The following is a 13,223-nucleotide window of genomic DNA, read 5'->3' on the forward strand; positions in this document are numbered from 1 at the left end:
AGAAACATATCAACATGATCATGGGAATAAAAGATTTCTGGATGTGAAGCATCTCCCGCCGTACAGGGAGGAACTTGTCATGTATTTATGTCAATGTATGAGAGAAAAACGAGTTAATTTGGGAGGGTTTGTTCTGTTTTTTGCTGGTGAGTTTCAGGCAGTGCACGGGTAAAGTTATCTGAAGTGTTTTTTGACAGTATAGGTTTGTTTTGTTTTTTTCTAAAGGTTGAACCAAAATGCCTTTTGTGTCACAACCTTAAGGAATAGGAACCTCTCCCCCCGCTCAATACAAATAGAAGAAGAATAAAAATAGAGAGAGGAATAATGCTGTTTCCTAAATGGTCTGTTATTTTTGTTCATTACCATTCATTTACAATAGTTCTGAATGTACTTTATAGTGTTAAAGCACCAGTTTTCATCTGATGATAGAGAATTTTTTTTCTCAAGTTGTGTAGAATTTTTTTTTTCCTTCAGCCCTCCCACATTTTTATAAACAACTGATTACACATAAAACATTAAAAAAGAGACAAAAGGAAATAAAAACAAATACCCCCAACTTACAAAGACTAGGATTTTTCATGGCCCTCTAGTTTAGAGTCCCGGAGCGTGCGGACTTGAAACAAATACATTTTTTTTCTCTTTTCTCTTAGCTTTCTTAAAAATCTCTAACAGACAAACACAATGATCTACCCAATGCATTGCACGTGGCTCAATCGACACATATTTTTCAATAATAATACTTTCCATCAAAAAAACAAACACTTTTTTTTCTTCAAACCTACTGTCGATTTTTGACATGTTCATCTAGGTATTATAATGCTGCGCTGCAGATGGCGATGGCGTGTGTCGTTTGATTCGTACTGGTAACAGTAAGGTGATGTTACTGAAACGGGTTGTGGGGGGGGTGGGGGGTATGGTGAGAGTTCAGAAAATAACTAGACTGCCAACCAGCTCATGTAGTAAAAGTTAAAAAGGAGCATATATCATAAATATATATGTATAAGATCTCTCTCTCTCTGTCTTTACAAAAAAAAAAAGTTTGCAGTCCTCTATAAAGATCTGTCCTAGGCCAATGGTTTCCACATGCACCAACGCTACCATTCCCTGTAGCTTTAGCTTATATGTGGGAAGAGAACCTGAAGTCAAGTTTATTACTAATTGCATGAAGGGAATACAGAGGCACTTTCATATATTGTTATAGTCTTGATATATGGTTTTAGTACATAGAGCTAATGTTACTAGAGAGGCTGAGAACAGGGTCTCAGCCCTGTTTACTATCCCTGCAAAACAGAACCAACAGCTAGGCAGTCCAGTTATTTTGTGAGGTCGGCGTTTGTTGGATTGTGTCATGATGAAAATAATACCAATAGCAAATTTCAATGTGAACATTTACATAGAAAAAAATATCTCAAATTAAAAAGACAAATCTTAAGTGAATGAAAAACCATTAACAAAGGCAGTTTGGAGAACCAAATATAAAGGCTTCCCTTTATTATCTTATGTCTGGGTGTTGGTGGTGTGAGTGTGCATTATATATGTGCGTCTGTGTGTGTGCGTGTGTGTGCGTGTGTGTGTGTGTGTGTGTTGTCCTCGAGGTTTTCCTGTGACTGGACTAAGGGATACAGGGTGAAGCAATGCAAGGGATGCATGTGATGAGCTGTTGTTACTGTGCTGTCCATACGTGAGAGATTTGAGAAACTGCTGTTACTGTTTCGTTGAAATCTGTTTCGCTGAAATCCGAGCGTTAACGTGTTACTGCAAACTACAGAAAAAGTGTTATGACATGCAAGAGAAGGTTAAAACAATCCAAGTGAGACAAAAACAAAACCAAATCTGGCAAAAAATAAAAGGAAATCGCAAGAAAACACCTACAAACAAAATGAAAACTAATAATATGAAGCTGATGCTGTGTGTGCATTACTGTAAATTAAATCCCATGTCTATGAATAATAACAAGGTGATATTATGAGTGGTTGTTAGACAGACTGTTCAGGAGAAGATGGTCTGTCTGCAAGCGTGCATGTGTGTGTGAGTGTGTGTGTGCGCATGTGTGCTGCGTGTTTCAGGGCTCAGACTTGAATGTCAGCATAACCACATCCCTGCAGTGGCAGCCAGCCTCGACTCACTTCTCTAATCGCTCATCTGACCATCGATGTGCAATACTGTTCATCCCTTATTAAAAATTAATAGTGCATAGGTGAGGGGACGAAAGAGCACATGTAGAGTTAGTGTTATGACTGTCTGTCGTGTGTTCACTCGCTCGCACTCGCCTCATGGCTATCACTTCTCCCACAGCAGGACACCCTGATACTTTGACAGGTAAACAAAGACCAGCCACTTAGTGCATATATGTCACACCATTGGATGGTGTCACCATGATTGGCCAATCGGAAATGAAAAGAGGCTCAGGGCTGAGCGAATGGAGCGGCAGAGTGTGGCGCGACACACAGGCATGTGGCTGTGGCTAACAATCTGGACCCTGGGCAACGCTGAGCTCCAGATGGGGCGGTGGTGTTGGGATGGGGGTCAGGTGGGACCATGCACCTGGAGGAGAGCTGTGTGGCGAAATACACAGATATGGAGGCGTGCAAATTTGGGTGGCAATCTTTTCAACTTGCACATCCAACTTCACCAGTTACCACTACTTTTTTGGATCTCCCAGCCAATGCATGGAGTTTCATTGTGGAGACAACAAAATAATAAGAAAAAAAATCATAAAAAAAAGAAACAACAAATGTATAATTGGTCATTTGTCAGGTTGCCATATTGTGTTTCCTTTGACATTTCGTGGTGTGTGTGTGAGACAGTTCATCTTCCTTTTCCTTGCATTCTGAGTCTGTCCACTCAATCTCATTGGAGCCTCCTGCATAAAGGGGGACGAACGTTCCTGTTCAAATTGTGTTGGGTTGGGAGTCCTCTTGGGGTGGTGTGGTTGGTTTTTTTTTGGAGTTCTGTAGTAGTACTTTGAATAGTGTTGGCTAGAGAGAAAGACCTTTTAGTGTCAGCAGTCTGTTCTTAATCAGCGGTGATGCGTTTGTTTTTCAAATTTCCAATTTTCATGACACAATTTTAGCTCTTGATTCAGAGAGGCCTTGTCAGAGGAACCAGGACTGTGGGGAAGAAAAGAAAGGAAGAAATTAGTCTTTAAACAAAATCAGCAGATTTACATTTAAACTTAGTTCTGATTCTCATCAAAACAAAACAAAAGAAAAAATACAGGACATTACCTACCAACAGATGCACACATAAGTTACTGATATGAATAAAAGAGGGAGAAGAGGGTGGCATAACAAAGTATGAAAAGGTGTGAAGTATAAACACAGAACAGCATCTTGCACAGTGAACTTTAAAGCATGGTGTAAATCACTGTCTCCCAGAAGGGGTCACAAGAGGAATCTGATAGAACAGAAAACAGAAAAGAAAAAAAACAAACACATTTCTGCAGCACAATACAATGCTAATGTGTTTAGACATTTTTCAAATTTTTGCCTTTTTCTTTAGTAACTAGTTCTTTAATAACTCGATGATTTTACCTCCGCAGACCTCTAAAAACAAATTAAAAATAATGTTCTGTCTGGCTGAACTGCTCACAACCAGTAGGCATATGCAATGTAACGACAGGCTGCAAGTAGAGGTTCCTTTGTTTTACGAGTTTAACAGGGCTTGGGAAACACTTGTATGGATAACCCTTTATCCACTAGGTGGCCACCTTCTACTCCTTTTCTCCCACACATACATTACTTGCAGAACTCAGCTGTCCCATGCGGTGTCGAAAAAGTTACTACCTCAACTTCACCGCTTGCTGTTTTTAAGAGGCCTGACTCTGGTGTTTTACTCATTAAAAACACTTGTGCTATTTCAGAGCTACAAATAGCATTAGGGCAGCAGTTTTTTTGTTTCGGCCTGAATGGCTTTCCAATGAGCAAACACGGGACTATAACTGCTCTGTCATGCACTACCAGTTTACATGTAAGGCGATCCTCCTAATATGTCTCTACTCTGTGGGCCCGAGTGGTCTCAGGCTACACTGTAAAGCTATTGAGGGCAGCTACTCCAGGGATCCGGTTTCTCAGTTTGATAAGAGGGCAGAGTGGAGGCTTTGGCACAGGCCGAGCTGTTCTGGCTGCCGCTGACATTCCACAGGCCTCGGCCCGGGGAGAGCGGTGGATCACCCCACCTTTAACAGCAAACTTTCTGTTGTCCCCCATTCTAGCAAATCCAGAGAGTGTTTTAACCCCCCCTCAACCTCCATCTATCCTCCACCACCTCTGCCTCCCTCCTTCCTACCCATGATTCTTTGGTGCTTGTAGATAACTCCTCCTCCTGGCTCCAACTTCCCTTAACCCCCTTCTCTTTTCCTCTCCCTCTCCTACTCCGGCTCTCCCAGTGTAATCCTTGGCAGCGGAAAGTGACCCCCTCTCTCTAACCCCCCTTCAAGTCCAAGTTCAACTGCCTATGACATCATGTCTGGTTGCTGCGGGCAACCAGACAGCCGGGACGTGACTGTGGAGTGCAGCGAGCTTCAACTAACTCCCTCTCTCTTTTTTCCCTCCGTTTCGCTCAGTCCCTCCTATTTTTTTCATACACGTCCCTCTATCTCCCTCTCTTGTCCTGCATGGCTGAGGTCTCGCCACCAGAGAGCTCCTCAGACCAGCTTTTCTCTGCTTCTCGCCCTGACAGCAGTGAGAAGACTCTCTCCTTCTGTCTTGGCTAGTTGGCTTGAAGGCGGCGAGCCGGGCTGGCAGGGCCGTCGTCTGAACCTCTCCATATGCCAGAGAACAGCAGGATAGGCAGAGACCTCTGTTACTCACTCTGGCTGGGGTTGTTACTGACCTACTAGGCTCAGCTAACTGGGAGCAGTTGATACCAGTGCCCAGGTTCTCGCTGTGCGTGCCGTAAACTCGGAAGAGTGGCCACTTTTCAATGATGTTTGATAAGCAATAGCAGGGGATAATAAGCGTTCTGAACAGATGTAAGCTGTTGTAAAAGCCCTGTTGTTTTTTAGGGGAGAAAATGAGGGGCAAGAGTTTTGGCACAGAGTTGAAGTGTATGTGCGTGTGAGTACATGCTCACAAACACACACATTTGGATGGTGTTTGGATGTCCCCTCAGTGCCAGGTCTACATCTGTGGGAGAGTGGTGCAGGTGGGGATCTCGAAAGTACTAGAGGGAGCAGCAGGAGGAGAGGGAGAGAGAGAGAGAGAGAGAGAGAGAGGGAAAGAGAGGGAGGGTGGGCTGCTGATGCACGAGGGGAGGGCGGGGGGAAGCGGAGCAGCCGAGCAGAGCTGTGCAGAGGAGGAATGCAGATTGTTTCCATGTGTGGGGAGCACAGGAGAGCCGAGTTGGCTGCAGGCAGGTGCGGTTAGCCCCTAATGAGAAAAGTTGTGTTGGTGATGGAGGAGGCCCAAGACACTGCAGCCCAGTGGCAGAGCGCAGCCAAAGCTGAAACCACAATGTAGTTCACTACTGGCCTCACACGCTGCACTAATACACACTGTGGGGCTGAGCAGAGATAAATCAACACGGCTGGAGCTGAAACTAACTGGCACTGCTTAAATTCACTGTGGGGAAACTACTGTGGTATAGACACTGTAAACCAATACTGAAACTCAAGGCCTTGGTGCATGGGCAACACTTTGTGTCAATGTAGGTGGGCGAGTTTGCAAACAATTGATGAAAATATCTTGTCCATGAGACATATCTGCTTACCCTGGTCTATTATAATTTTCCTCTGCAAGCATTATATTATTAAAACTAGTATTAAGATTGTAGCGTAGAAGACGTGGACAAGGAAAATTTTAACTAAAAAAGCACATTTTCACAAAAGATTTTTTGCATAAGAAGCTTTAAAACTGGATTTAACTTGTATAAAAACAAACAGGGTTCAAGGTTTATTCTAGACCTCGAAAACAGTTTGACAAAACAATCCTAGCTCAAGGTCCACTTGCTATATTTTTTCTAAGGTTTTCAACCATATCACAAAGTGTTCTTTAACTGATGGCGCTTGCCTAGTTATATGGACATGACTCTGTTGACATGCAAGCTTAACACTTCCTCTTTACAGCTGCTGAGCTTGCACATCAGCCAATCCATCCCCATTCAAAATTGAGCTAATTCCATCTGATGATGAAGACGGTGTGATGTGGTTAAAAGCTCTGTAAAAATCTTGTGAGTGGATCTTGAGTTGAGATTGTTTTGCCAAAATAAAGGCTTGATTTAGCAAAATCATGCAGGCAACAGTTAGGAATGACTAGTGATGTGTGGTAAAACATTCAAACTGTTGATCATCACTGGCACCATGGGCTGAATCACTGAGTGTAGCAGGTTGCCAGTGCAGACCCATTGTCTGAGTACTGCCTCTGTATCACGGCCTTCGCTCTGAATGACATGCTTGTCCCTTTAAACCCGAGGATGCCTACAGTAATGGAGCACTGTAACATACAGCACTTTGCAGAGTCACGCTTGCAGCAGGTGATGAGCGAAAAAGGAAGAAAAAGACATAAAAACAGAGGAGGGAGAAGAGGAGGGAGAGGAGGATGGGTGGATGTTAATTAAATGAGGGAGGTTGGCGGGGTACCTGAGTCTGCTGGGGGATATTCAGAAAGTTGTCCCGTGTTCCGATGCCGACAAACCGGTTGGGAGCTGTGGAGCCTGGCGTGGAGTATGCTATAAACAGAGAGAGACAAGTGTGTACATGCTTTTTACACACACACATACACACCGAGCTCATCGTAGAGTTTGATGCTCTCATTATCATTATCTATATGTTTTAATGCAATATCTGTCTGCTAAGACTATGACTACAATTCACTGTCAAATGCATTACTGGGAAAAGACAGTAAGGGTCAGGGATACTGATGCCCTATTAGTCACATGAATGATTTATTCATTTTGCGGTCAGGTTCATTGTTATTTTCCTTCACTTAACCGTTTAATCTGTGGTTAACAAGGGGATGTACAGTCTGTAATGATTAGCACTACCATGAAGAAGCTATTTCCCCCAAAATATGGCTGCACTGTTAGTCAGAGATGCTCCTCAGCAGCCCCTGGCCTCAGTAATAAGCCTCCATAATCATAGAAAACCACTGAGGATTCACTGTGGACTTAATAATAGGGTGACCGATGGAGGAACTGTATTCATCACCAGTGGTAACCGATGCTCCATTTACTTTTAATGGGTTAAGAGGAGCATCTTGCCTCCAAAGTGACACCACTCAGTGATGCCACAGGATCAAATTTAGGGCAGTTGTGCTCACTGGACTCCAACATGGCGGCCGAGTAGAACTTTCGCTGTGCATGACTTGATTGAGGTTGAGGGGATGGGGATGTGTGGGAGTGACAGTGACAGGGCTGAAAACTGATGCATGAGTGAGGGTGAGAGTGTACCATATGCATGTGTGTGCATGTGTGTGTGTGAGTGTGTGTGTGTGCGTGTGCGTGTGCGTGAGTGTGTTTTTATGACTGTAATTACGATATCTTAAGAATCAGAGACAAGATTAGAGGGGGTAAAAAAAAAAAAAAAAAACAGTGATAACAGTCATCGGAATGAGAAAAGAGAGACGAAAAGTACTATATTTATTTATATAGATGTTCATATAAATAAATAATAAAGTGACACGTTAATCTGAGAGAGCTGGAAGGGAGGGGAGGGGAGGAAAGGTTGATAGGACAGGAAGAGGAGAAAAAGTCAAAACAAAAGGAGGAGAAGGTGCCCCGGTTGCTCCGTCCAGTGCCCCCTCTCGGTGTGCCTCTCCCATGGCCCGACTCTCGCACTGCACCTGTCTGGGTGGAACCAACCAAAGCCTCACCGCTCCCTGATGACACTCCTCTGTCCCGCTCCCCCAGTATAGCACTAATTAGACAGGTTTGATTAGATTTCTATCATTCGTGTTTAGAGAGATTGGGCTGTTCTTGTTATACTGTGATTTCCATGTTTTTTGTTGTTTTCAATTTTTAATTGTTGTGAGATTTGTGTGAAAGTGGCGAGGGGATTGGGTGGGTAAAGTGGGGCATGATGTTTTTTTGGAGTCCACGCCAACTGCCCTAATTTTGTTCCCTTAAAAAGAAAAAAGAGAGAAATAAAGGAAAAAAAGAAACAAAGAAAGGAGGATATGAGAATATATCAAATAAAGAAAAGAAGGCAAAAAAAGAAATGAGAGAAGGGGGTAGATTGTATTGCCGCTGTCACAGACAGACATGCAAAGTCTGTGTTGATCAAAGGCTTGCGGCTACAGAGGCAACGTGCACAGGGCCCTGCTCTGCTCTGCTCCCCCCAAACTACAAAACACATCAAAAAGAAGGGAGAGAGACTACACTGCCTCTTGCGGTGCTTGCAGGAAACCCAACACCAGAGAGAGAGAAAAAGAGAGAATAAAAAGATTTTGAGGAAAGAGAAAGGGTGGAGGAAAGAAGCTGGGGAGACATGAGCTGTAAGACATGAAGAGAGAAAAGAACTTCAGAGCAAGAGATACAGAAGAGCTTGAAAGAGGATCTCTGGTTTGGCAAAGGCGTGGCTTGTGCCTCGACAGAATTGGATCTTGCTAAGGGCGTACAGTCCGTAAGGTGATGGATGAAATAGGAGCGAAGCTCCTGGGGCTGCTGAGTGTTTGACTGACCTTACTGGAAACAGACGGTCAGCTAAACTATGGAAAACTACATCAGTAGCCATTGTAGAAGACCCAGACTTGTGCTTTGTCAGTAGTTTTACTACAAGATTTGAGAAAGGCCCAATGCAGCTGCACTGCATATCAGTGCTGGGACTTCTATGATGGCTACATTTGTTCTAGTCTACAAACTTGAGTATTTCTTGTACTGGAGGACAAATTAGCTGCCAGCTAAGAACTAACCAATCTACTGGATCTAAAATCGGTTTGGACTGGCCTCTGTGAGAAGTCTGTGGGGAGACTGGGGCAGTAATGGGGGTTTGTGGAGGGGAGTAGGAGTGGGGGGTGACTTACACGGAGATGCGGGTGAGCTGAGTCCGCCGTCAGTGGGCGTGCTGATGATTTTAGAGTCGGGCATGGGGAGGGGCACAGGGCGCGCCACCGGGGGTGGCGGGGGCAGCAGGAAGGAGCCCGGCATTTTGCTCTGGCCACCTCCATTAGGCTGCAGACGGACCATACAGACAGGGTGAGCATGACACACCCCGAGAATACACAGTGCACAGGGAGTCAGAGACACACACACACACACAACATAAGGCCATACAGACACACAGTCTCATTGTAAGGGTAAGGTACTCATATATAGACAGATGCCAACAGAATCCGCACAAGAATTCTTAAGCACACTCAGACAAACTAAAACACACATGACTGCTCACACGCAGGGACAAGAGAGATCACTGAACTCACACCATTTTAAAATAAAACAAACAAAAATATCAGACAGTCTGGCCAAAAATAGTGAGGTAAATAAGACTTGGAAAAGTGATGAACACAAAGGGGAAAAGAAAAATGGAGCTGTCCACAAGGAAAGTTATCATACTGCAATGTCAGAATTAAAAAAAAGGGAAATCAGCAATGAGAAAAGGGTGTCTGTGTGTGCGAGTGTGCACAGTGTATGTTTATGTGCAATTTCACAAATTACACTGTGTGTGAAGTCATGAGAACAAAGGATAACAGGACATGAAAAGGGCATGATGTGTGGTTTCAAAGTTGCTCAGAAGGCCAAGTTTACAGTAGAGGTTTACAGTACTACCAGCATCCTGCACTTAATGTATGTCGAGATAATTCTGAAATATCATTAAATAGCCAGTTAAGAGTCAGCTGTATACTGTGCCTCCTCTTTTGATGTTTGGAAACTCTAACATTCCAGGATGAGTGAGTGAATGTGGACATACCACTGGGGTTATCAAGGGGGCGCCTGCCTTTACTGATGTTTCACTGCATTTCCCATGACACCTCAAAAAGGCACAACTGTGCAACAAAAAACATTCCCTCCTCTCTGTGGCCCAGTTAGCTTCAGCAGTTATTTTCCTTCTCATCCACAACCACTCACCAGCTTCCTCAGCTTCAACTGACACATGGTATTTTATTATTATTCTTCAATTCTCCTCTGCACTTTTGTTATAGTGTATTACTTTCATAGATATTCTGCATGAATAAATGTTTTTCGGCTACTTTGGTATAGACGGCTTGATCTTCCACCATGCATTATGCAGAGAAAGGGATTGCAGATCACAGTGCAGACTGAGAAACGTGCCCCTTGAGAGAACAGCATTTTTAGAGTAAAGGAACATCAGTTACAATGGCAGCGGGTCAATGAGGACTTGTTAAATAACTACTGGAATGCACCAGGAGTCTTAAATGTCTGCTTCGGTTTCCTTCCATGGATATCCAACTCTCCAAACAGTGCTAATCTAGATCTGTCTACACAACCTCTACTGGTCTCTTAAAGGTTTGCAGCTTTGGTTATAATAAATCCAATGCTAGTCTCGCCCAGGCCTTACCTGCCTCATAACCAGCCTGCCTAAAAGGAATTTTTCCTGATATTTTCTTCTTCCTTCAACCTGAACATAACTGACAGGCATGATCTTCTCCTACCTAACTGTGGAAGAAGGTGTTGCATGATATATTGATCCCATCATGAGTCAAATGTGGTTTGGCTCCTTCTCCCTTCGTTTTCTGCAGCTGAGTTTGTTTTTTTTTTAAAGCACATCTGGCTGCCTCCTCCTCTTGAAGAATTTGCCCTAAAGCCATATACCTCTTCCATGCTGAAGTTGCTTCACTTTATACAGATCACTCTATTCCCAAGTTTAGGCTCACATGACCTTGTTGCACCTGTGTGTCTAACAAATATGATATGAAAAGATGGAGCAGTCATTCTCTATATAACTATGATGCTGATGTTTTCTTGTATTCTTACTCTTTCATTCTGCATCTTCAGTAAATTCCACAAAAATAAACTTCACATCAGTGCCAACTTTTGCACTGTAGACCGTCCCGCTATTCCCTCACCTCCCTTTGCAATCCCACAGAGCACTTACCTGTGCGCTGGGCTGTCCTGTGCCGTCAGTGCACACAAACTGCACAAACTCCTTAAGCGGGTCCTGGTGGTGATGGTAGCGTATGGTGGGGTGGGTGAAGTACGGGCTGGACTGCTGGATGATAGAGGAGGAGGGGAAGTGCAGGGCTGAGGCTGAGGCACGGGGACTCCCTGGGGAGAAAAGTGAACACGGGGAGAGGAAACAGGAATGGGAAAGGAGAGGAGGAAGAGGAACCGTGAGGAGAAGATAGACGAGAGACCAAAAGTGGGAAAAATACAATGAGGCTCAGGTCATTCTATTGTTGTTCTACTAAAACACAGAGCAGATGTTAAGCATACAAAACACTCTACACACTGTGATACTACATTAACATGCACACCTATGACAGTCTATAAGACATGCATATGTTTTAACTAAGCACCAACACAGCTGGCATCAAAGACCAGGTTGTCACTTAGGCCTATTACTGTCATAACACAGAAAATAGCTGTGACATTCTCTTGTGGTTGACTGACTGAAGCTGTTTCTGCTTACAAATGACTGGCATTATCCCTGGCTATTGGGCAACATCTGGTCCCATTCATTTTATAAATCAGCCCACTAGATTTTTCTGTACCTCTGGTAAGCCTGGCATCACTGCACATGCACATACACTTTCACAGTCCCATACACACTAGAGTGTGTTACAGTATTTTTTGCCTTCTGCTCCCTCTTCATTTGTCTCTCAAACACACACATTCACACAAGCACACACACACACACACACACACAAACCACTGGGGTATGACAGAGCCACACACACACACTGGGTTTTTCCACTTTTGTTTTATTGCTTGTCGGTGATGTGTAATCAATCAGCAGCATATCCTTGCTGTGCGGTTCTGCCCAGTAGTTTGAAGCTTGAGAGAGAATCTCCCCTCCGCTCCCAACCGACCACAAAACGCCTCCCGGAGACATTAGTCAGCCAGCCAGCCAGCCAGCCAACCACACGCACACGCACACACACACACATACACACACACACACACACACACGCTCATACACACACTCAGGCTCCACTGTCTGTCTTGTCTGCTGAGATTCTATGGCTTTGGCAATTTGGCACACCAAACTAAAGAGGCAAGCTGCTAGGTGAGGGGAGCTTGGCGAACAAGCATCTGTGATTATGTCTGTCACCTAGTATCTCTTGTGAATGCTGTACTCACAAAGTGTGTAAGTGTCTGTTTGTTCAAACTTTCTGTGTTTTGGTGTATTGGTGTTCCCATCTTCTTGTGTCTGCACATGAATTTTATGCATCTCTGTGTCTGTATCTTAGTTTCCCTATATTTTTGTAGTCTGTCTGTCTGTATGAATGTGTTGCTCTGTCTGTTGCAGCTTTCATGTGTCTTTGCATGTATATTGGTGTGTGTGTAATCACTGTCACAATGGCGGACTCTCCAGACTAGTATAATCAGACAACAGTCAATCTGGCAGCTCTCCATGTCAGTCTGGAGCCAAAAATGGGACATAAACCATCCCGTCCTTACCCCTGAACACCCACACTCAGTAGACCTATACAACAAGAGCTAACAGCTCCAGTCCATCCAAGGCAAGCCATGATTGCTAACTGCTTCTTCCCCCTCTCTGTCTACCCCCATTTCTCTTTTCATCGCTCTCTCCTTCCCTCCCTCCCATCATCCTCCAGTCTCTTTATAGAACCAAGGCCTCCGAGGGACATTCCATTTGGATGGCAGCCATTTTAGCACAGAGAGTCCTCCACAAGAGTGTAAATTTACACATGCATGCATGTGTATCTGTGTGTACGTGCACAAATGCACCCATACACAATCTCTGAACACTGTCTCATTACAGCCTCTCTATTACATGAAAACCTCTTAGCGAACAGTCTGCACACACAGTTTGGAGAGTGTGAGAAGTTAGTCAGGGAACAAAGAAACCTGAGCCAGTCCCTCACACCGGCTCTTCAACTCGTGCACAAAACAGAGGAGCAAATTTTAGAAATCAATTTAAACACAGAATTCAATCTGGTGTTGTGGATTCTCCAGAGGGTACAGGACTGCTCTGTGCAGATAAACAACACGGCTTAATGGTGCAAGATCGGGCCTGCACTATATTTTCTAAATATACTATGGGGAGCTCCGCAAGTAAAATTCAATACGTTTCAACATGGAGGGCAATGAGTCCAAATGACCTTTACATGGTAGGGCCGGTTTGGCTGTAGACCAAACCATCCCTT

The 13,223-nt window shown here is 44.1% G+C and overlaps 1 protein-coding gene across 50 annotated transcripts in view; it reads right to left on the reverse strand.

Moving 5' to 3' along the window:
- Positions 1-898: 898 nt before the first annotated feature.
- nfixa (nuclear factor I/Xa) overlaps positions 899-13,223 on the reverse strand; it is a 119,482-nt gene continuing 107,157 nt past the window's right edge. For 20 of the 50 annotated variants that reach the window (XM_033624078.2, XM_078164903.1, XM_033624083.2 and 17 more), the window contains 4 exons: positions 10,988-11,157; positions 8,958-9,105; positions 6,578-6,666; positions 899-3,110 (listed from right to left, as the gene is read on the reverse strand). In XM_033624078.2, the coding sequence (XP_033479969.1) occupies positions 3,096-3,110; positions 6,578-6,666; positions 8,958-9,105; positions 10,988-11,157 (422 nt within the window). In that variant the 3' untranslated portion in view covers positions 899-3,095. The remainder of the gene's footprint in view (positions 3,111-6,577; positions 6,667-8,957; positions 9,106-10,987; positions 11,158-13,223) is intronic. The other 30 variants (XM_033624085.2, XM_078164912.1, XM_033624090.2 and 27 more) reach the window with 2 other exon arrangements.

Source organism: Epinephelus lanceolatus, chromosome 3, assembly GCF_041903045.1.
Source record: "Epinephelus lanceolatus isolate andai-2023 chromosome 3, ASM4190304v1, whole genome shotgun sequence".
Lineage (NCBI taxonomy): Eukaryota > Metazoa > Chordata > Actinopteri > Perciformes > Serranidae > Epinephelus > Epinephelus lanceolatus.